This window comes from Drosophila willistoni (genome assembly GCF_018902025.1).
Source record: "Drosophila willistoni isolate 14030-0811.24 chromosome XR unlocalized genomic scaffold, UCI_dwil_1.1 Seg105, whole genome shotgun sequence".
Taxonomy (NCBI): Eukaryota; Metazoa; Arthropoda; class Insecta; order Diptera; family Drosophilidae; genus Drosophila; species Drosophila willistoni.
The window spans coordinates 3,255,662-3,277,334 of NW_025814054.1; the positions used below are offsets into that span (position 1 = coordinate 3,255,662).

General features: G+C 37.4%; 2 protein-coding genes across 11 annotated transcripts; one reads left to right on the forward strand and one right to left on the reverse strand.

The window, feature by feature from the left end:
• The first annotated feature begins 223 nt into the window (after positions 1-223).
• Positions 224-1,172, forward strand: LOC6646087 (serine protease 1). The gene is made up of 2 exons (XM_002068912.3): positions 224-498; positions 566-1,172. The coding sequence occupies exons 1-2, from the start codon at positions 239-241 to the stop codon at positions 1,125-1,127; spliced, it is 822 nt and encodes a 273-aa protein (XP_002068948.1). The 5' UTR covers positions 224-238; the 3' UTR covers positions 1,128-1,172.
• A 1,064-nt stretch (positions 1,173-2,236) lies between these two features.
• Positions 2,237-21,436, reverse strand: LOC6646088 (E3 ubiquitin-protein ligase Nedd-4). Of its 10 annotated transcripts, XM_023177984.2 has the most exons (20): positions 21,284-21,436; positions 20,850-21,062; positions 20,084-20,328; positions 11,228-11,310; positions 11,077-11,158; positions 10,383-10,421; positions 10,148-10,317; positions 8,815-8,965; positions 8,619-8,743; positions 8,250-8,349; positions 6,763-6,998; positions 6,055-6,337; positions 4,825-4,932; positions 4,366-4,603; positions 4,180-4,304; positions 3,965-4,106; positions 3,750-3,906; positions 3,391-3,684; positions 2,666-3,064; positions 2,237-2,596 (listed from the first exon to the last, which is right to left on the reverse strand). In XM_023177984.2, the coding sequence occupies exons 3-20, from the start codon at positions 20,255-20,257 to the stop codon at positions 2,494-2,496; spliced, it is 3,009 nt and encodes a 1,002-aa protein (XP_023033752.1). In that variant the 5' UTR covers positions 20,258-20,328; positions 20,850-21,062; positions 21,284-21,436; the 3' UTR covers positions 2,237-2,493. The 10 variants fall into 10 exon arrangements, with proteins under 10 accessions (XP_023033752.1, XP_046867707.1, XP_046867708.1 ...); XM_047011751.1 differs by having other exon boundaries at positions 10,157-10,317; positions 20,850-21,436; XM_047011752.1 differs by having other exon boundaries at positions 6,055-6,298; positions 20,850-21,436.
• Between the last annotated feature and the right edge of the window lie 237 nt (positions 21,437-21,673).

Below are 21,673 nucleotides of genomic sequence, written 5' to 3' on the forward strand. Positions count from 1 at the left end.
GAAAACAAAAAAAAAAAAAAAACAGACGCAGATCAATTTAGAATTTCGCTGGTATTGTGATAAGAAAGCGTGCGACTTACAAGAGCAACCCTAGACCACTTGAACAGGTGCCTCAATCGTAGATCAGATAGCCCACAGTATATCTATTTGTACGTCAGCACCTAGATTGGAGGAGAATGCCTCTATAAAAGGCGAACCCAGAGTCCAAGTATGTTATACACTTCTTTGTAGACTCAACATGAAAGTGCTTATTGTTTTCGCCTTGGCTTTGGCCTATGCCTCCGGATCGGCTCTGCGTAGCCAGATTGAACCTCGTGAGGTGCTGGTTCCCGTACAGGAAGGACCCAGTGGACGCATCACCCATGGCGAGGATGCTCACACCGATCAATTCCCCTACCAAGTTGGTCTATCCCTAAAGATTGGCTCCTCTTCGGCCTGGTGCGGCGGCTCCCTCATTGGTCACGAATGGGTTTTGACTGCTGCTCACTGCACTGATGGGTAGGCACCGAAATGATCATAGCCCAGATTGCAGATTAGTTCTAATTTTTTATTTTTCTATCTCTAGTGTTGACTCCGTTGAGGTTTCTCTAGGCAGCACTGTGCGTTCCAGCCCCAAGGTTAAGCACCATGTTACCAAGGATGACATCATCATCCACTCCGACTGGGACAGCAAGAACCTGAAAAACGACATTTCTCTGATCCGCATTCCCCATGTGGAGTACAACAGCGCCATTCACTCCGTTGAGTTGCCCAAACTGGAGTCTCACTATTCCACCTACACCGGTGATGAGGTCATTGCCTCCGGCTGGGGCCGCACTTCGGACTCTTCCAGCTCGGTTGCCGCTCACCTCCAGTACGCCCACATGCACATCATCTCGAACACCGCCTGCAAACGCACCTTCTTGACCCTCATCCGTGACTCCAACATCTGTGTGTCGACTTCCGCTGGTGTGTCCACCTGCAACGGTGACTCTGGTGGCCCATTGGTCCTCGAAAGCGACAAGATCCAAATCGGTCTGACCTCGTTCGGCTCATCTGCTGGCTGCGAGAAGGAATACCCAGCTGTCTTCACCCGTGTTACCAGCTACTTGGATTGGATCAAGGACCACACTGGCATCTACTATTAAATGAATGAATATTTGAAATAAAAAATGAAATGAATGAAAAATAAATGAAGTGTATTAACAATTAGAAGAGTTGGGATAAAAGTGAGAACAGAAATATTAACTAGTTAAATGTTTTCACAATTGGTATTTAATTAAGTACATTTCTTGGTTTTTTTTTTTCGTTTTTAGTTTTCCTCTTTATTTTTTTTATAGTTTTTATTGTTGTTTCCTTTGTTTCCATGTTTATTTTTATGTTGTTGTTTGAAACAATTAGTTTTAACTCTTTGCATGCCATAATTTGATTTAAAAATTAAATTTATGTTTTGTTTTTTTTTTCCTTTTTTTATAAACATAACTCTGTTTTAGATGAATCAATCATACAATAGTTTTAGTCGTAAACATTTGGAATGCATGTAAGTGTATATAATTAACATTTATACAATTATACATTTATAAATTTTATTTGCAAATTTGAATTTTGCTTTATATATATATATATTTATATATATATATCCTCTCATTTTCATTTCAATAATTGTTTATTTAATAGTAAATCGACTTATACACATTAACATTATCATCATCATCATCGTTTTTCTTTTTTAAATACACAGACATATATATATAATACAAAAAAAAAAAATTTATATTGTTTCTTTTTTTGTTGAACTTACTTCAAAAATTGATAGGCATAACTTGTTTGTTTCGTGGTTCTTTATAGAGGGACAATACGGAGAGGATGGGGGGAATAGCACATAAAAATAACATTTATAAAAATTTGCATTTCTTTGTGTTTAAAGATATATAATATATTTTGTTAAGCAATTAAGCATATATATGTATATGGTAGGCATGTATGTATATATGGTAATATTCTTTTACTTTCTTTCTCCTTTTTTTTTTAAATCTGTATGTATGTATGTAGTTTGCAAAACGTTTACAACTTTTTACAATTGTCGGCAAATAGATAATAGATAGGTAATCATTTATGGACTCTTTAGGTTTGCTGTTGCAGTTGCTGCCCACAGAATTGAATTAGCGCCTGCCATATGACCATGCAGAACTGCGAAACTGCGGAACTGTGTGTGTGTGTGGCGCGTCTAGTTAAAAATACATACGAAATAACACTATACTAGCAAAAATGATTATAATACAAAAGCAAACTAACAAATAAGTACACGATTTGGTGGCGGTGAACCTCCAACTAGATGAGATGCGGTTTCTTTGTTGCCCTCGATATTGATATTGTTGTTGTTGTTGCCGCTGTGATGTTGTTTGTTGCTGCAGCCGCAGTCGCTCCACTTGCTCTTGCTGAAATTGCTGCTGCACCTCCAGAAATAACCATTCACCGTCACCCATGATGCCCTCGCCCAAGTTGCCAGTGTTATTAATCCACTCCAGCGAACCCTTGACTGCCCTCAATGGCCTTGATCAGTTTGTCCTTGAGCTGCAGATAGCCCTCATAGGGAGGTAGATCCAAACGGTTGAAGCTGTTAGAAATAATAAATTTATAATTCTCTTGTAGCTGTGCCAATCAAATTCCATTCACTAATGCTTACCAGGTGTGTGCTCTAGGAAAGTTATTGGGTGTACCCCATTTCTCAATGGTAAACATTTGTGGGCCATTGGAACCGTATAGCTCTTTGAAACCATTCATCGGCACTCGCGATGTGCCCGTAACGAATTGCAATAGACGCGAACGCATTTCATTGGAGAAAGAGAGAACAGCTCTCCAGAACCACTGGATAATGATGTGATTCATGTGATAGTCACCTTTGTACAGAGTATTCTCACGCCAATCCTTTACATCGATATTCTGTATGCCGCACATTAGAAGCTCCAGTTCATGCTCATCAAAGATCTTAATCAAATTCAACGGTATAATGGAACCAAAGCCATCCAAAAAGGCAGACATTTGTTCCTTAACACGCGCAACAAAGCGCCATTCGATAACGAGCCTATATCAAAGAAAAGAAATGTATTAAAAATCAATATTTATCAGGGGTTTCCCCCCACCATTTGTAGGGAACCATAACCAAAGTCTTATCTAACACGTCCTCCCTCCTCAATTTCAATTAATCTCCTTTTCTTCTATATATTATTTCTTTGATTCTATCTCATTTGCGTTATCACAAGACATTTTATATATACATACATATTAGAGGAAAGGAAATATTTCACACACAGATAAACAAAGTTTGTTGAAAATCTGTGAGGTGAGCTAACTTGCTGAACATGAAATACCCTACTTATACCCTAAGCCCCCTTCCAGTTTTTAACTTACTTGATGTATTCATCTTTGTTCTCATTTGTCACCTCAATGTTGGCGCCACCTGTTTTCAGTTCATGCTGACTTTTCTGTCCAAAGACATCCTCATCCAGACAGAATGTTAGCTCCAAAATGCGCGGATCATTCTCCTTGATCCACATCAATGAATTGTAATACTCGGTATCGACAGATTCCATATCTTTTAGATCGATGGGCTTTTGAAGCATCATCTTATAGAATGGACGTATAAAGAAGGCATCCAACAATTTGCCATGATAAACAGCCATGCCAGCAATGCGACCAATGAATCTACGCATGGAAATTAGTATTAAAATTAAACCAATTAAATATCAATTAAATTATCCGATATTCACTTGAAATAACTTAAGTGCTCCTCGTTACATAAACCACTTCCATTATTTATTTGCAATGTATAATTATCCATAGCCGAGTACTCAAAGAGTCCATAATATGGATTAAACATTTCTTTGGATAGTAAATAGAACCATTCTCTAGCAAGGCCACCGTAATCTAATAAATTTTAAAATTAAAACGCATAGTAATAATTCCATGAAACAAAAAAACTTACCTAAACCAGTCTCTCCCTCAAACTCTACCCATAATTTAGTCTTTAGTAAATCGGTTTTGGTTACCGAACTAATAATTCTGTATGAATCCTCCAATATCGATGTACGACGAATGCGTATTTCAAATTTATTTGGTACATTTGTCTGCGAAAGAGATACACATAAAAAAGTTGAATAAGCATAAGGAGCATATGAATCACAATCAATCAACACATACAGGCTTTCTAATATGACTCTTGAAATACTCGTATTTCTGTTTGTAATCTCTCGAATACGGTACAGCTTGACCAGCGATATTTGGATTGGACAAACGTGGATCCTCCCACTGTGTGGTGCGCGTATCTGCAATTGAATATTCGTTTTGATCAAGAATCGTTCTATGAATTGCTCTAAAATTACTCACTGTGATCGATATAGAAGACACGCCCATCTGTGTGCACACGCTCTTCCCAGCCCTCAGGCAATGGACCGAGATCATCTTCTACGCGACGTGTTTGATTTGGCATTGGACTAGCGCGTCCATTACGTGGATCGATCCATGTTGTACGCCTAGCAGCATGATCGATAAAGAAGGTCCGTCCGTTTGGTGCCACCTGCATGGACCAACGCGGTGGTAGAGCCTCCTCTTCGCTGCCAGCATTCTGTAACGAAACCAGATAAAAGCTTGATTGTAATTCTCAAATACTGACAATGAGCTAAAAGATCTGTAAAAAGTTTAAGTTTAGAGCAAAAAGATGCTGGATTGTGGGTAGTTGCATGGATGGATGGAATGGTGAAGGGGTTGGGCATGCAATATATATATATATATATATCTATATGTATTATGTATATAGAGTTGATAGGTAGAAAATTGAATCTTTACTTGTTCCATCGGCACAACTGCACTGTTGTCTTCCTCGGAATTGCGTCGTGTGGACGGAGCTGAGATCTCTGAGGGATTGTGGCTGTCTGTGTGATCGGTGTCTTCATTCTAATTATAATATTTATTTGATATATGATGAATATGCATTGCATAAATGTTTATTTTTTTGGTTTTTTTTTTTTTTTTTTTTTTTTTTTGGAAGAAACAGAAAAGAAAGTGTTGATAAAAATAATAAGTAAATTTGTCAAATTACAAAAATATTTTTGTTTATGGTCTTCTTTTATGGTTTGTTGTTCATTTTGTTTTTAAACACATAAAGCAGAAATCATAGTTAACATATATTGTGTGGAAAAAAGCGTAATACAAATTGTTCTAATAATAATAAGAATGTTAATGTTAATGATAATATTATTACTAATAATAGTACGATTAATAGTATATGTATAGGCAAATATAAACATTAAAAAATAAATACAAAATAGCTGCAAAAAACAAATGTTTGTTATGGTATTATGAGAAAGACAGAACATTTCACAATCGAATACAGTTCAAGAACAATATATAATACTAAATATATATACAAATGTACATACACATACATACATATATATTATGCATATAAATTAATGCGCATGCAGACAACAACACGACAACAACTAAAGTTAATTAATCAATCTAACGATCGTTTGATTGATGATGATGATGATGGATATTGTGATGACAATTTTTTTTTGTTTTTCGAATTTCTTTATATAATTTTCTTCATTTTATTAGGTGCGTGTGTGTGTGGATCGTGGAGCTTGTGTGTGTGTGTGCATATTTATGGCTTACCCTCTGCACGTTTGTACGACGACCCCATACTAAGCCCATGTATTTTTTTGTATTTTCTTTCTTTAACTCAATGTTTCAACAAATGTGACAAATTTTGCAATGCCAAAATAGTTGAATTTCGACTTGAATTTGTATGAGAGACCAAGTCAAGGCAGGGCAGGGCAGGTCATGGCAGGGTAAGGTAAGTTAAGGCTAGGGGAGTGGGCGGCGTTATGGGCGACAGATGACAAATCACACAACAAGAAATCGACCAAAAACTACAAATGAATGTTACAACAACAATACTCATGTGTGTGTGTGTGTGTATGTGTGTCTGTTTGTGTGTGCGTGTGTTACGTGTCGGTGCTATGGTGTGCGTGTCTGTGTGTGTGTGTGTGTGTGTGTGGAACTCATGCTAACCAATTGCCTATTTTGCTGATGTTGTTGTTGCTGTTGCTGTTGCATCTGCAATTGCAATTGCATTTGGTGTCGTCTTCGCTGCTGCTGCTGACGGTTATCCAATTGCTGGCGTCCCAAATTGTTGGACATATTATCGATGGCACGACGCGTCATTAGATTGGTCATGGCAATGGCCGGCAACTCCGGTGCCTGCCGCACTGGACGCAAATCGTTTTGCAAACTGGTCACTGAGATTTCTGGCTGCCTATGAGCGACGGGATGTCGCAGTGAATTGTAAACAAAACTGAATTTATAAAGATTAAGAAGAAGAAGAAGAAGAAATTGGTTGTTTTTCAGGGCCGGGGAGTTAAATAGACAATTGCTACTAAACAGACGCTAAATGCATCTGACAGTGACCGAAGATAGAAAGAGACAGAGTGAGAGAGCGAGAGAGTGAGAGATAGGAGATAAAGATCCAATTGAGGGTTATTAAGACGGTATCAAAACGGACAAGCACACTAACAATAATATTTGACTAGATTTTGAATTTAGATCTTGCAATTCTTTGAAAGAAAGGACAAGGGGGGAATCGATAGTTAGGATACTGAGAGAGAGAGAAGGAAGAAGAGGAGAAAGAGGAGGAGTTGAAAACAGGAGGTGTGTGACTTAAAATGGTTTAAGAAGGAAATGGTGCTAACATTTAGGTGCGCTTCATTCTTCAATATTAACCTGGCATGATCCATTTGGGGGTGAGGTAAAGTTGGATTCGTTTGTATATCCATTTGAACATTGTTGTTGTTGTTGTTGTTGTTGTTGTTGCTGCTGTTGTTCGTTGGTGTTGTGGCCAGAGATGCTTGTGACTGTGTGCGTGAGATTGTTGTTGGTGTTGTTGCTGTTGGTGTTGTTGTTGGTGTTGCTGGCGTTGTATTGTTATTATCCTCTATACTAAATTGACTGATGGCATCCTACATACATACATATATATATATATATATATATACATGTATATGTATACATTATGGTATATTATAATTATAAGAATGGATCGAATTGGAAATTGGCAAATGGCATATGTAAAAAATCGAATTTGAAATGCTTCAACTACAACACTATCCATACGCTAGCCAATATACAAAATATATATCGAATACATACATACATATCGTAGAATGGTGCTATGTCATCACAAATTATCATTCTGATTCTGTCAACTCAACTGGATCTCGGGCGTGGAAACAATAGATTTAACCCGCAACCGTGACACATTTCACATGTCACTACAAATGAATAGCATGCGAGATCCAGTTGAGAGAGAGAGAGAGAGCGAGAGAGATGCCATTCCGGGGAGGAATCATCATCATAGCACCATTTCGATCTCTAGCTTAACTATGGCAAAGAATTGAGGAAATATTCTTATAATTGGCATTACAAATATGCGTCTCAGGTACAGATTCCTATCGAGTATATCACAAATTTGAGCGTTTTGAGAGGATGTTGCTGAGAGTGCGCCTGCTGCTGATGCCATGGGCAGTTGATCGTCATCTATTGAGTTTGTGGTCACCAATGGCTGCTGGCAGTCCACATCCACATCCTCTGACAATTGCTCGGCCTGTTCCTCATTGTGGATTTGACCACAGTTCAGACAATTTGCATCCAGCTCATCCTCTTCCTCATCCCCACTGCTATAGCTGACACTTTGATCGTCTTGATCACTTGCAGTGGTAATCTCTTCAAGAGCAGCGTTCCTTGGTCTCTATTTTTTCGTTTTTAATTGTTATTTTTTGTGTGTTTGTGAAATATTTTTTCAGAAATTTTTTTTTTTTTTGGTTTGTTTTTGTGAGTTTAGACGATAAATTTTATATAAAGAAAATCTCGCATTGAATTTGTTTTTAGTAGGATGAGGGGAGAATTTTTTGTGTTTGTGTGCAGAGTGTGATGTTTTTTGTACACATGTGTATGTGTGTGTGTGTGTGTGTGTTTGTTGTTAAAGTTAAAAAATAATAATAAAAATCATGCATAATCACACATGCAATATATATGTATATATAACGATAGATAGAAAGTTGTAGATAGTTTGGTATATATAGAATAAATTGTAGTTTTTGTTGTTTTGGTTTGTTTTGTTTGTTTGTTGTTTGGTGATTAAAATAATTTAAATATATTTTCTATATAGTTGTAGTTGTAATTCGATTGGTAATGCTGTTGATTAAACTTACCGCCGATCGTCCCGACTCCGTTTCATCCACACTAATGTGAAAACGTCTTTGGAAATCAGAGGCCAATTGATCAGCGGCATGGCTGTTGTTGGTGGTCAAGCTAACGAGGCAAAGAGGACGAGGAGAGACACACAAATAATGTTTAGTAAAAAGAAAGCAATCAATGTAAAAAAAGAGATGAGTATCGATTAGAAGATCCATTCTTTAGCATAAACTATTCAAATACTTATAAATCATTATGAGAAATAAGCATTAGCGATAAGGTTCCATTTGGAAACGAATAATTTAATGGTCGCTTTGGGTTTGTAATGTTCCCAAGTGGAGGCTGGTCAGGAATAGATCTTAGTAATCGATTTCGGGCATTCTTACATAGTTGGTCTCTCCCATTGTGTGGTGCGTGCTGTGTGATTTACATAGTAAGTGCGTCCATTGGCGTCTTGTCGTTCCTCCCAGCCAGCTGGCAATGCATCATGTCCGCCAGTAGGAAAGGGATGCTATAACGAAAGAGAAGAAGAGATGATAGGTTAAAGATTTATTCTCTGATCTCTGGCTATAATGATTTTACCGGCTGTGCTGTTGTCTCTGCCGAATTGCTGGCCTCCACATGCTCCCATTCGCCATCGCTATTGTTGCTCGAGGGTTCGCTGCTCTGTTCGCGTGTTTCGCGTATAAAAGCATGATAGATCCTCAGAGTGCCTTTGATGCGTGATTTGGCGCTATATAATTGCATATACATATATATATATATATACACATATATATACATCATATACGTTGGGTTGGTGGGTGAGGAGTAGGATATGATATTGTAAACATTAATGAGTGAAAAACAGAAGCAAAAAAATAATTATTTAACACAGGCAGCCTTTCCCACTCGCACACTTGCACTCACACACACACACACACACACACACACGTAGATAAATACACACACACGCACACACTCACACAGGTTAAAAACAAGAACAATTATACAAAGCGACAACTAAAAATAAACCCAAAGCAAATATACAAAAAAGGAAAGAAAAAAACAAAAAAAATTGTTAATATACTCGGTAAAATTGAGAAGCGTCTAGTCTAAAAGGTGTTCATAGCGGCGCATATCTCCTAGCCCCGCCCCCCAACCTAGTTGGGAGGTGGGTGGAGCTATTAAACGTTTTACAAAAAGCAAAAACTACTACAAATGATTCTTTCTCTAAATAAATATATGTATATCTATAAACATATATATATATACACACACATATGTATATATATATATATACAAGGAATGTGCAACAAGAAACTGGAATGATTTATTGAATTTTCCATGCCTGATGTGTGAATACACATCGACTCAAATAAATATCCATACTATTACCAGATATATATGAAATGTTTATTGGAGCAAAGTCCATGCTCAAAAGACACAGAGCGATAGATAGAGAGATAGAGAGAGAGAGAGAGAAAGAAAGAAGAAATAACAGATCCGCCGAACCTAAGAGTTAAGGTTTTGTTTATCACAATTTTTCGGATGAGAAATGAGTAAAACTGTCTTGTAATGACAGTAGAAGACTTTGAAATGGAATTGAAAGGTTATCCAGAATCAGATTCCTTATACATATATATACATTCTATGTACCTATATATGTATATATATATGTGTGTACAGATATATGTATGAATATGGGATGTTGATGTTGTTTGTGTGTAGGACATGTACAACTTAAAAAGCGATTTAATTTACAAAATGGCATAATTTCTAATATCTATTACTTTCTTTAGTTATATTTCTCTGATTTTGGTTTTAAATTCGTTTTTTGTTTCTATTAGATCTTATATATATGTTTATAGAGAGAGTTGTGTAAATCAACTGAAATTAAATAAACAAAATCAAACTGCAAATCATATAAACATACCCTACTGACCTGCGCGGACGCAGCGTATAGCTCTGATCTCCAATGGTTCGTCCTTCTTGCTCTGTGGGTAAATTCACCAATGTCAGCTCAACCATGCCCAGAAAGTCATCGCGTGTCAGACGATTCTCGTCAAATACTTGAAACACAAGTTTATGTTCAGACGGCTTAACCTGCAAAAAAGCAATGAATATGAATTGAATTCAATCGTTGAGAAAGAAACAGCCACAAAACTTACTCTGAATATGAATTCTTCGGTCCAGGTTGGATTCAGTGTCTGCGAGGATATAAAAAGATTAAATTAGCCATTGGGACATATAGTAGATGATATTCTAGTTAAAGATCAAACATATAATCGAAATGGTAGGGGATATATCATTATTAGTTAAACGTTCGTTAAATCTAGAATTGCATTCTCATTTCAGATTTCCCCCAGAGTCATAATTCTTACTAAATAAAAACCTAATAAATTGGAATATAAAATGACGTCTTGGAAATTTAATAAAAAAAATATCGATAAGACATTGGTTTACATCATTTTAGCTTTTTACTTTTCATTCACAAATATCCGTAACACACTTGGGAAAGAAAATCTTGATTAAACAATTTGTTAAATCTAAAAAATTAACAATTTTCTATATTTGTTGTGTCCGGCCTGAGTCATTAAGGCAAACACAGGAACCGCCAAAATGTTTTGATAAAAATTGTTCTTTACATTTTCTAATCGCACAATCAAAGCGTTCTTTAGTTGCTTGCTTGGTTAGCAGTTGGTAAATAATACTAATACTAATAAAATTAATAATAATAATAATAGGAAGTGCATGGCGAAATCACAGATTAGATAAGTGTTCAGTGTTTATTTCTTTCCATTTGAACCTTTCAAATGGACGGATGGTTGGATGGATGGATGCACCATTCACGTGTGTATTTACCTTCTTTTTTGTTTTAGTTAAGACCGAGTCAATATTTATATCACCATTAATTGTATTCAAATCGATTCTGACATATGGATCACTATGTGGAGAGAGAGAGAGAGAAAATCATATTAGAGATTTGTTTCCATGTTAGAGAACTATTTCTTACCTGGCGCCAAATATATCCTTTTTGGCCAATGATTGACCACTGAGCACAACAATCCGTAAATGACACGAGTCTCCAGAATCATTCTGCAGAAAATAAAAGAACACATAAAAAAAGGTAAGAAAAATGTTGGCAAATGAGAGAAAAAGGAAATAAACATAAAAGGAAATTAGCAATAAAGAAGAAAGGGTGATGAAAAGAGACTAGATAGTTTGTTTCATCAGCTGTTTTAAGTAGAGCCACTTGTGCACGCATCGTTGGAGAAACCACACTCACACACACACACACACACACAGAGAGTGAAAGAGTAGAAAAGATAGAAGGGGAAAGACCAAATTCAATGCCAAGAACCTTCTGTTTATTCTATTTCTATGGAATGCTACAGTGGTTCAAAAATAAGACAATCTCAAATCAAAAAATATGACTTGTCATTTTCTATATAAAAATCTTTAGATCAAGCAATTCTAATATGTTGGATTATATGTTGGTTCGACTGTAGCTCATTCCGAGTTCATTTAGACATCTTTGCCCCACTGTAGATGGGTGGGTCATTGAGGAAAGGGCGTTATATTCTTTTCGTTTTTGGTGTGGTGGTTAAATTGTAAGTAAATAAGCCCCACTGGCTGGCCATACACACACACACACAGACACATGCCCTTACACACACACACACACACTCTTTTGCCGTTTATGCTTAATGCCAGTGATTACGCATACGCCGCGTGTGCCTGTGACTAATTTATGCATTTTTATGCTGGCATTTTTAAGAGTTTCTTTTTTTTCGTTGCTTCTTGCGTGTGTATTATAATTGTTGTCGGCTAGATAATTTCCTCTAGACTGACCTTGACCTTCCTGCATATGTTTTAAGTTAAATTTTTTTTAGTTTTTGTGGCTGTGATTCATTCTTTTAGTATGTGAATATTTTAATTATATCTAGCTCCCTTGTTGTTAGATCGCTGCTCGTCGCTTTCATTTACATAAGTATATGACAAAATCATATTAATTACATGGTTCTATATTCACAAACCGACAACATCATAATTATATAGTCCAATTAGTGGCTGAAAAGTTACGTACAAATATTCAACAGGGATAGAGATAGACATAGAGAGATAGAGAGAGGGAGGGAGAGCCCTTACCGGCCTCCTCCTTTTGGATTAGGTTTACAGGCTGTGAGTTCGTAACTGAATACCCCTTTGAGAGCCTCTCCTCGTTTTACTGCTGCTGACCACTGGTCAGATGGATAGATGGACGGACAGACGAATGGATATTCGAATTGCTAGACATGTGTGTTTCTGTGTGTCTGTGTGTGTGTGTGTGTGTGTGTGTGTATGGACGTCGTTGTTAGGCGGCAAGAGAACTCAATTTTCATATCAAATATCAAGAGAATCAACAAAACAAACGCGCATGTTGTGGTGGAGACCACATACTGACCCTGACTGGCTTTTATTTTCAGATTTGTTGTTGTTCTTATGGTTGTTATTGTTGTTGTTTTACATGTGCCATTTTGTCGTTCACTTCGTTCTGGGGAACCTGGGGGGGGGGGGGGGGGGGTAAAAACTTTTTCCATTTTCCATGAACTTGTACTTTCGTATTTATATTGATTTTCAACAAGAAAAACAAAAACTAAAAAACCAACAACTATATAAGAGCAACGCGGCGCCGGCGACGACAAGCTCTTTAAGGCGGCTTTCCCAACCCGCCACACCCCTCCCCACATCCCGAACCCAACCCCCCGATACCTATCCCAGTGTAGTTGCTAGCGTAACTGAATGCATATAGATATATTGTTTGGGAACAGCCGGGTAGGTTAACCGGGTATAATGACGCCGTCTCTCGCATATCTAATGATTATTTATAATTGTCGAACAAAGAGAAAGACGAGGCGAAACACCAGACAGCCACCAGGAGGCGGGGAGGGGGGAGAAGCTGATAAGGTAGGGGCTAACGGGTGGGTGGAAAGCACAGCAATGTCCAATCAATCAGCAAAAAGCTACCCAGATAAAGTAATCCCAAACAGACATTGACATTGAGCTGAGATTGTTGTTAGTTGGCATTCAATTGATTTTTAGCCATTAAATCTCAACTGCAAACTGACAGGAGAGCCATAGAAGAAGCCAGCAGCCAGCAGCAACTGGGGAAATTAGCTTAAAACTGTTCAAATAAATGACAGCAAGGTTAAAAATTAAAATTCTTCAATAAACTTAACATTTGATTCAATTTGTTAATCACACGAAACGAACAGATAGATATAGAGAGGGCGAGAGTTAGCAGTTTATTATTTTGATTGATTTATACATTTTCTCTAGTCAAAATGTTTTAATATTTAACTACCCTGGCTCATTATCTCTTTTAACTAACTAACTAATTTAGGCGATTGTAAATGAAATAACTTTTCCCTTTTAACACCCCTTGAAACCTTGAACTTATATGATGAAAAATATTAATTTCAAATGCCTTTTAGATGCAGCAAAGTGCAATATTTTGTTGATTATCGTTGCTCGCTTAAAAGACAATCAACACTTTATAATCCCATCAGCTTATTTAGTTGAAGAGTTCACGGATAAGACAACACGGATTCCAACTGGTTAAGCAAGGACCAGCCAAGTGTACTCATCTTTCATGTTGACTTGCTCATTTTTCCTAGTAATCCTTTTGCACGCGCTTTTGATGAATAGTACCCTTTCCGAGAATTGATTTACGTAGTTTGCTACCTGGATGATAGGTAAATCATTACATTATAATTAGGCTCATTTCGAAAATCATAATTTCCCTCGTTACGTTTTGACGACATTCAATGATGACGCCCACTGAAAAAGCTGGCCCTCTCCCACCCGTGAGCTGCTTTCTGTCTCTCTTTCACATTAAATGTGATTATCAATTTTAAATTTCTATTATCAACAATAAATTGGCATAGGAAACACAAAAAAAAAGCGTTCACTTTTAGCATTTCAAATGCCATGTGACATTGAAGTGCACCACCAAGTCCACCGCCCCCCACCGTCCACGCCCCATTCTAGGTTTTTTTTGGTTGTGGTAGTTTATTCTCTTACCTACAAAACCGAATCCGAAAAGTAAAAAAAACTGAATGATGAATAATAAAACACAGAAATATATATATGAGTAATCATCATTTGCTTGCCTGATAAGGCATAGGCCAGGCCAAAAGCAAAAACAAATGGCTCTAAATGAAGTCAAGGCACTGCTGGCACTTGCCGGTAGCCCGTTGTCTACTGTTCAAACAGAATTCTTAAACCCGAAACCCGAAAATCGAAACGGACAAGAAGCAAAGCAACAAAAACGAAGAGAACAAGCTGATAAGAAAATGTAAAAACATTTAACATTTTCGTTCACAAATATTATTTTAGTTGTAATTTACAGATTGTAATTTTAAAGGTGATGGGACTGTAACATTGACATACTTCAGATCCTTAACACTCAATGGAAATGGAAATCTCCTATGGCCCCCCCCTGCCCACAACCTTTTATTTTTCTTGGCCACCATTAACCTAATTGATTTGTTGACGCTTATTTGCCACATTGTCAAAATGGAACCCCTCGTCCCCCCTCAATAAAGGTCGATGCAAATTCATTACACAAATTGACCTACCAACCCTCACCACCTCCCTCGCCCACACATACTCTCCGGGTGCCCTTTTAGCAAATGTTCTTTGATAGATTGGCCACAGACAAATACGACAAATAGATTCCACACACACACACACACTTATACGCCTAATACCTAATAGATCTAGCTTAATTCAACTTTTTTTTCCCTTAAATAGAATGTCACAAAATAACAACAAAATTTGAGACAAAAATAAACAACAAGAGACGCTCTTATTTCATATACTTTTAGCTTGTTTTTTTGAACTTATTGAAGAATTTAAATTGTTCGAAAATAAATATTGAGAAATTGCTTCAAGGTCAATATAAAGAAATTTCTATAAATTTAGACCCAAGTGTAAACGAAACCGAAAGCGGTGCCAATCGAACATTGAGTGAAATATAAATTGAAATTTATTAAAACTTATTCGGTATTTTAATCTCATTTGTCATCTCAGATTTGAATGTTAGTTTTTCATGTTAATATTGTTGATTACGAGATTAGGATTATCAAAGAATAGAAGTCCTACCAAATGTTAAACTCTATAAAATGACACTGAACAATTTGGATAATTGGAAAAAAGATTGTTCTGAAGCAGTCAGAAAACAGCTCTTTATTGGATTTATTCAGTTTTTCTGAAACTTAAAAGTTTCACTTGAACAAAGTTAGATGAAGACACATCAAATGAGCAAGAATCTCTTAATCCTTCTCTCTTAGGGAAAGACCACAATATTATTATTCAAATGTTGTTGTTGATACCTTGGAAAATTCTATATTTGTTTGCAAATGGAGGTGTTTACTCTATTCAGTATGGTTGCTAATTAATGCGATTATTGAAAAGAAGATTCAAGTTAATGCCTAATAATAAACTCTTGACCTTCGCTCGACTAAGCCTCTCAATCTAAAGGGGGGGGGGGGGGGGGGGGGGGGGATCTAAACCGAAATAATATTCCATTAACATGTGTGCAAATAGATAAATTCACATATCTATGACGTAGACAGCAGCCAGCATCTCGGCCAATCCCTCAAAGTAAATCAAATCAACTAACTAACTAACTTAGTGCGTCACACTTTCGAGAGTTAATGAGAGTTGAATGAATAATTTTTGTATTAGATTCTTTTAGGCGAATGTTTAGCTGATTTAACAATTTTAGATTAAGGTTTTCACGAAAGTTTATTGCACTTTTAGGCCCGGGAAACTATGCAAAATACTAACAAGAGAAGACGAGTATCTGTCCATCAGAGGGTAGGGGCTGGGGCAGGGGCAGATACGTAAACTAGATCTATACATCAAAGTCGGCTCAATTAGCGGCTTATGTGGATATAAGAGCAGAGGGCGAGCGAGACAAATCGACACCGACCCTGAGATGATGAAGAGACGATACTTATATGGATAGTGTACTCGGAATTCAGAGAGAGAGAGAGAGAGAGAAACTTACATCAGTATTATTGTAGCCATGGATTTGACCATCTTCACTCGTCACCGATGGCGAAGTGGTTGTTGATTCAGCCATTTTAGATTTTGATTATGATTTACTTTGATATCTTTGCTCTTTTTTTATTTTTTATTTGTTATTTCTCCCCCTTCTCGGATGAAGATTTTTGTTATGTGTGTTAATTTATTTGCACGCCGCCTCTATATGAGCACTAAATTGAACAGTAAAAAAATAAACAACAAAAAAAAAATAACAAACATTATATTTCTGACGGTTGGGTTCTTTTTTTCTGACTCTTTTTTTGGGTTTTTGGGTTGACATTTTTCCCATTTTATGTGTTTTTTTTTTTTTTTGTTTTAACTGCACAAAACGAGTTAGTGCCAAAGTAATTCAAAGAATTTTTCGATTCGGTCACGGCGATGCGAAGCGAGGCGACAGTCGGTTGGGTTTTTATGCGTTGCTGCAGTTAATGGACGACCGACGCCCGACGCCCGACGACGACGACGGCGATGAGGAGGAACAGGTTCCACAACAATTGCCGTTTTGTTTTTCATTATTATTGTATATAGGTAAGTATACCCTTGCATTGAGTAATATGATTTATTTAAGATGTCTGCACTGAAAGATATGTCTCCGATTTATTTCAGTCTTTGAGAATTGGTTGAAAATAGAGTAGCCCGTGCTATAGATAGGGCCGCCTCACCAAATGAAAGCAACACAAAGAAAAGAAAATTCTTTGGAAAACAGATAATGGTTCATAAAAGTGTACTTTTAGATCAGATACCAATTGTTGCGTCGTTATCATGGTAGGGAAATAGAAAGACTCGCTCCGTTTCATGAAGAATACAGAGAGAAACAAAGAGAGAGAGAGAGAGGGAGAAATGATTTCATTAGAGATGAAGCTGGCTTCCTTCCGGCATGTTTTCATTTTGTTATTGTATATATATTGCGTATACGTAACGTAAACTAAACGTTACGTTAAAGAGAAGCCGCAGCCGTCAAAAGAATTAAGTAGGTTTCCCACCAACACACACTGCCGGCCAACCCATTGGCGTCTTTTTTTTTTTTTGGTTTTCTGTTCTTATTTGTATTTTTCTTTCACTTGGCGTTTTGGCTGTTTGGTTTTTTTAGCATGCATGACTAATAATAAAAAAAAAAAGGCCCAGAAAGAAAGAAACGAAGAATTTGATTGCGATTCAACGATTCTCAATCCAAATCCGAGCAATGGCGAATCTCGTTGTTGTTCATCGCCGTCTGGTCTGGTCTGGCCTGGATGGAGGGGATTTGGCGACGTTGATTATTAGCTCACGATGTTGATGATTTTCTGGGCTGTTGCTTTTTTTTTCTACTCTCAGAAATTTATTTATTTTCATTATTTATTTTCTTTTGGCTTTATATAATTAACACATTTGCTTGGAATGGATGCATTAAACATTAACCACGTTTATTTTTCTCTCTTCTGTGTGGTTTTTTTCCCCGATGTTATTACTGTTGTTATTATTATTGTTGTTGTTGTTATTTTGCGCGGCAATAAATAATTTTTTGTGTAATTCAATTATTCACTTATTTATCTTTTATTAACAGTCCTCAACCAAAAAAAAAAAAAAAAAAAAAAACAGAAAAAAGAAGGAAAAAACGCAAAAAGCAGCGATAGAAATTATTAAACAACACACACCAAGACTATTGCAAAATCATGTTCTCTCAGCAAGTGTGTGGTGTGGTGTGGTATGTGTGTGTTGTGTTTGTGAGCTTGAGTGCAAACACGACAACAACAAAACAAGTCTCCCCACTTGGCGACTGCCGTTGCACGTAACGGTCACTCTCACGTTCTAAGCTAAACTAAAGCGAAAAAGCTGTGCGCGTCGAAATTAGTGTGACCAAGGGTGTAGGTGTTCAAAATAAATTGTGGCCCTAACGCGGCAAGGATAGGGTGCTCCAATTCTCCAGACACAAAAGCTTTTTATTCTTGGGATGGGTATATTTCTATATGAAGTAAAAGATATCTTTTATTTGTTTAAACAATATGTATTACTTAACCTGATGCGTATACTTTTGTATATTAATAAATAATAAAAACACAATTTAATACGTTTTGTGTTTGCTCACCCACAGAACTTTTGCAACACTAAATATTTAACTGAAAAGCTTTAGGTATTTTTGGCGCCAAAGCTTAAAACGTTGCTCCAAGTGCTCCACACTCAATGTTTTGTCTCTTGTGTGCTCATTCTCTCTCACACAATGATGAAAACGTGAGCGAACAAGTGTCCAAAGCAAAGCAAAACAAAAACAGCTGATCACCCAAACATTCTTGTGGGTGTGTGTTTATGTGAATTGCTTGGTGCTGCTGCAATGTGTGTGTGTGTAAATATATGCATATGTATGTACATGTCTGCTGACACCGGCGCCGCTGACTACATGACATGTCTCTTTCTTTTGGGGGCTAAAGAGAAACTAATCAAACTCCTGTAAACTCCTGCCTGCCCTTCATCCCTCAGCATCACGAAGAGCTCATCAATTATAATTGACATTTGACTTGTTGCCCAGAGTGACTGAGTGGATGAGTGATTGACGCAATGCATACATATGTATGTATGTACATACATTTATGTATTAACCGTTAACTGATAATTAAGCCCATTAGCAACAAAATGATGACGTAGGAACTAAAGCTTCTGACGTATTTATACCCTGCACATTGGATAAAAGATTGCTTTCCTCTAGAATACGTAAAAGTCGTCACTACTCCGCCAATTTATCCCATAGTAAATATTTGAATCTTATTTGCGAGTAAAAGAGAGAACAACTACAGAAATGTGTCTCAATTTAACACAAGGGCCCTAATGAAGATAGCTTGCCCCCCGCGTTGTCCGCTCGACCATCGTTATCGGGCGGCGCCCTCACAGCTAGACCCCCTTCCCAATCGACAGAGTCTGGACAGGCGACTTGTTAAATAAGTTAAGCAAACGGAATAACTTTTTTCCATTGAAGCACAAATTACGCATTGTTGATAAATTCAATTATGTATCAAGATCGCGATGAGGAGATGAAGACGTTATGGGTATGCCTCAAGTGCTATTTGGCTGATGCTAAATTAAGATAAATAAATAAAAGACTGTTCTGTATTAATTGCTTGTTTGCAGTATTCCGTTTGTTTATATACAAACGGAACCGAACACTAGACATTAGCTGATGGGCGCCCCCTAATTACACTCTCTATCATGGTCACGAAAACCTCACGAATCTTTTACCATCACGCATGTTGCATACTTTTTTGGGGACTCTTTTGGGCCTGTCCTTTAACGAAGAGGTTGACTAAACTTTGAGAACTCCGTAAATTTCACTGGTTTAACTAACTAGTGTTAGTAGTTTAATTTTGAAAATGATAAAACACAACATTTAAACAATATAAACATACAGAAATATATGTATATGTAGATATCTTATCAGATTAATCTAACTATATTTTTGTCGTAATTCTTACACAAAAGTGCAAGTAAGATATGGCAAGAATTTAAGAAAAGTAAAAAAAAAGAAAACAATATTATAAATGTCGCTTGTCTTGAAAATTTAGGCACCTACAAACAGCCCTAGCCTCGCCCTCTTCTAATGCCCCACAGCTGTTTCACAGGCTCCCGACGGCCCCCTTCTCGTCTATCCTTTACCTGCGGCCGACTCTAGATTAGATTAACAATGAAAATACCATAAAAATAAAAATGATAAGGCAGATTTGCTCTCTGCCCTCACCGACCTCCCCCCAAAAATAACCCTGAAACCCCTCAAGTATTAGGAGAGAGAGAGAGAGAGAGTTTCACTTACCACTGCAGCCAGGGAACGGCGGGGCGTATGTCCATTTCCATAATCTGAACGCGGCTGCTGTTGTCCTGCAACAGAGGCGGCACGACGACGGGGCGGTGGGCGTGGCACATCGCCACCTGTCGATGTCGATGGAATGGGAGAGGCGGCTACAGTGCCGCTAGAACGTGTCGACATGGTGTTTCCCCGCCGACAGCGACGACGACACAAAAGAAAAAACGAAATGAAAAGAAGGAAAACGCGCTTGGCTGCAAAAAAAAAGAGAGAGAAAAGAGGAAGACGATGAAGAGACTGTGACTGAGACCGAGACGGAAGTGCAAATTAAAGTGAAGAAGAGACGAATGACACGAACGTCCAAGACCAACAATGGCTTTTTTATTCTTTTCTTCTCTTGTTGTTGTTTTTCTTTCTTTTTTTGGAAGCTGCTGCAATGCATCCATATTATCTTCCTCGCCCATCTGACGCCGCTGCCGCCGCCTAAGGTTCGTTCTCTTGGCAAGGCCAAATTGAGTGCACATGCAGAACAGAGGCAGCGGCAGAGACACAGACAACAAAGAGACACACAAATAAAAAGAACGTTACTTGAAATATGCATATGCCATCTCTGTCTAACAAGCTTTGTGTGGGCGGCATACACACACACATAGACTTGCTTCCAGTAGCCGAGCATAATTAGCCAAGCTTGAAAGGTTTTCGACCTGGTCATCATTTTTTTTTTAGAGAAAATCATCAAATGTATATGTACATATACAATCTTGAATGTACTTACTTGTTCCCTTTTGTTTTCTTCGCTCTGCCGCCTTTGCCTAGTATTATTTTGACGTCTCGCGCACTATATATGTACACAATCTTCTTATTTTAATTTCACTTGATTTATGTATAAATATGCGCATGTGTGCTTGTGTGTGTTCGTGTTAGCGTTTGCTTTTAGTTTTCGATCTACTTTATAGTATATGTATTCATATGCGGAAAATCATCACGTCTGTAGAAGATATAGGTGTATATATATGTATGTATAAGTAACTATATGGGAATATAGTCTTTGTTTTTCACATATTTATGCATATTCCTTTGTCGTCTGCCTTGACACTCCAATTATTTTTTATTTAATTGTGGCTAGTTCTTTTTGCCTACAATTTATAAACAACAAAAAAAATTAACACTCCCGGGCAGCAGCCTGCAAACTAGCCACGCCACCAATACCTCTTATCCGGCAACTCCTCCACCACCTTGTCGCTTGATGTGGGGACGTTTTTAATTACTTTAGAGCGTAAAAATCATAAAAAACATTCACAATTTCATTGTTAATAACTTTTCAAATCGCGAACTAACACTAAAGCTGTTGTCTCTTTCTCGCACACACAGCACTTAATCGGGCGCGAATTCGCCTTGCTATTATGAATTCGCTCATGCAATCGACTTTTTTGAGTAATAGTCGTTATCAATAGTGTGTTTACACGGAAATGCGTTTGCTATCGAATTTGTTAATAAATAAAACTCACTTTTCGCAAACATCGTGACTTCCGCTTTAAACAAATATTGGAAATCTTTTAAAAGTCCCTAAATCCAACACCACTTGTTGCCTTCATTTCT

Bases quoted from the DNA above. Each gene is read 5' to 3' on its own strand.
- LOC6646088 (XM_023177984.2), bottom strand. From the start codon at position 20,257: ATGTCGACACGTTCTAGCGGCACTGTAGCCGCCTCTCCCATTCCATCG. The intron at 8,350-8,618 runs GTAAGAATGCCC...TTGCCTCGTTAG, and splicing joins CAATGGGAGAGACCAACTAT to CTTGACCACCAACAACAGCC. The intron at 3,685-3,749 runs GTGAATATCGGA...TTCCATGCGTAG, and splicing joins GAGCACTTAAGTTATTTCAA to ATTCATTGGTCGCATTGCTG.
- LOC6646087 (XM_002068912.3), top strand. From the start codon at position 239: ATGAAAGTGCTTATTGTTTTCGCCTTGGCTTTGGCCTATGCCTCCGGA. The intron at 499-565 runs GTAGGCACCGAA...TTCTATCTCTAG, and splicing joins GCTGCTCACTGCACTGATGG to TGTTGACTCCGTTGAGGTTT.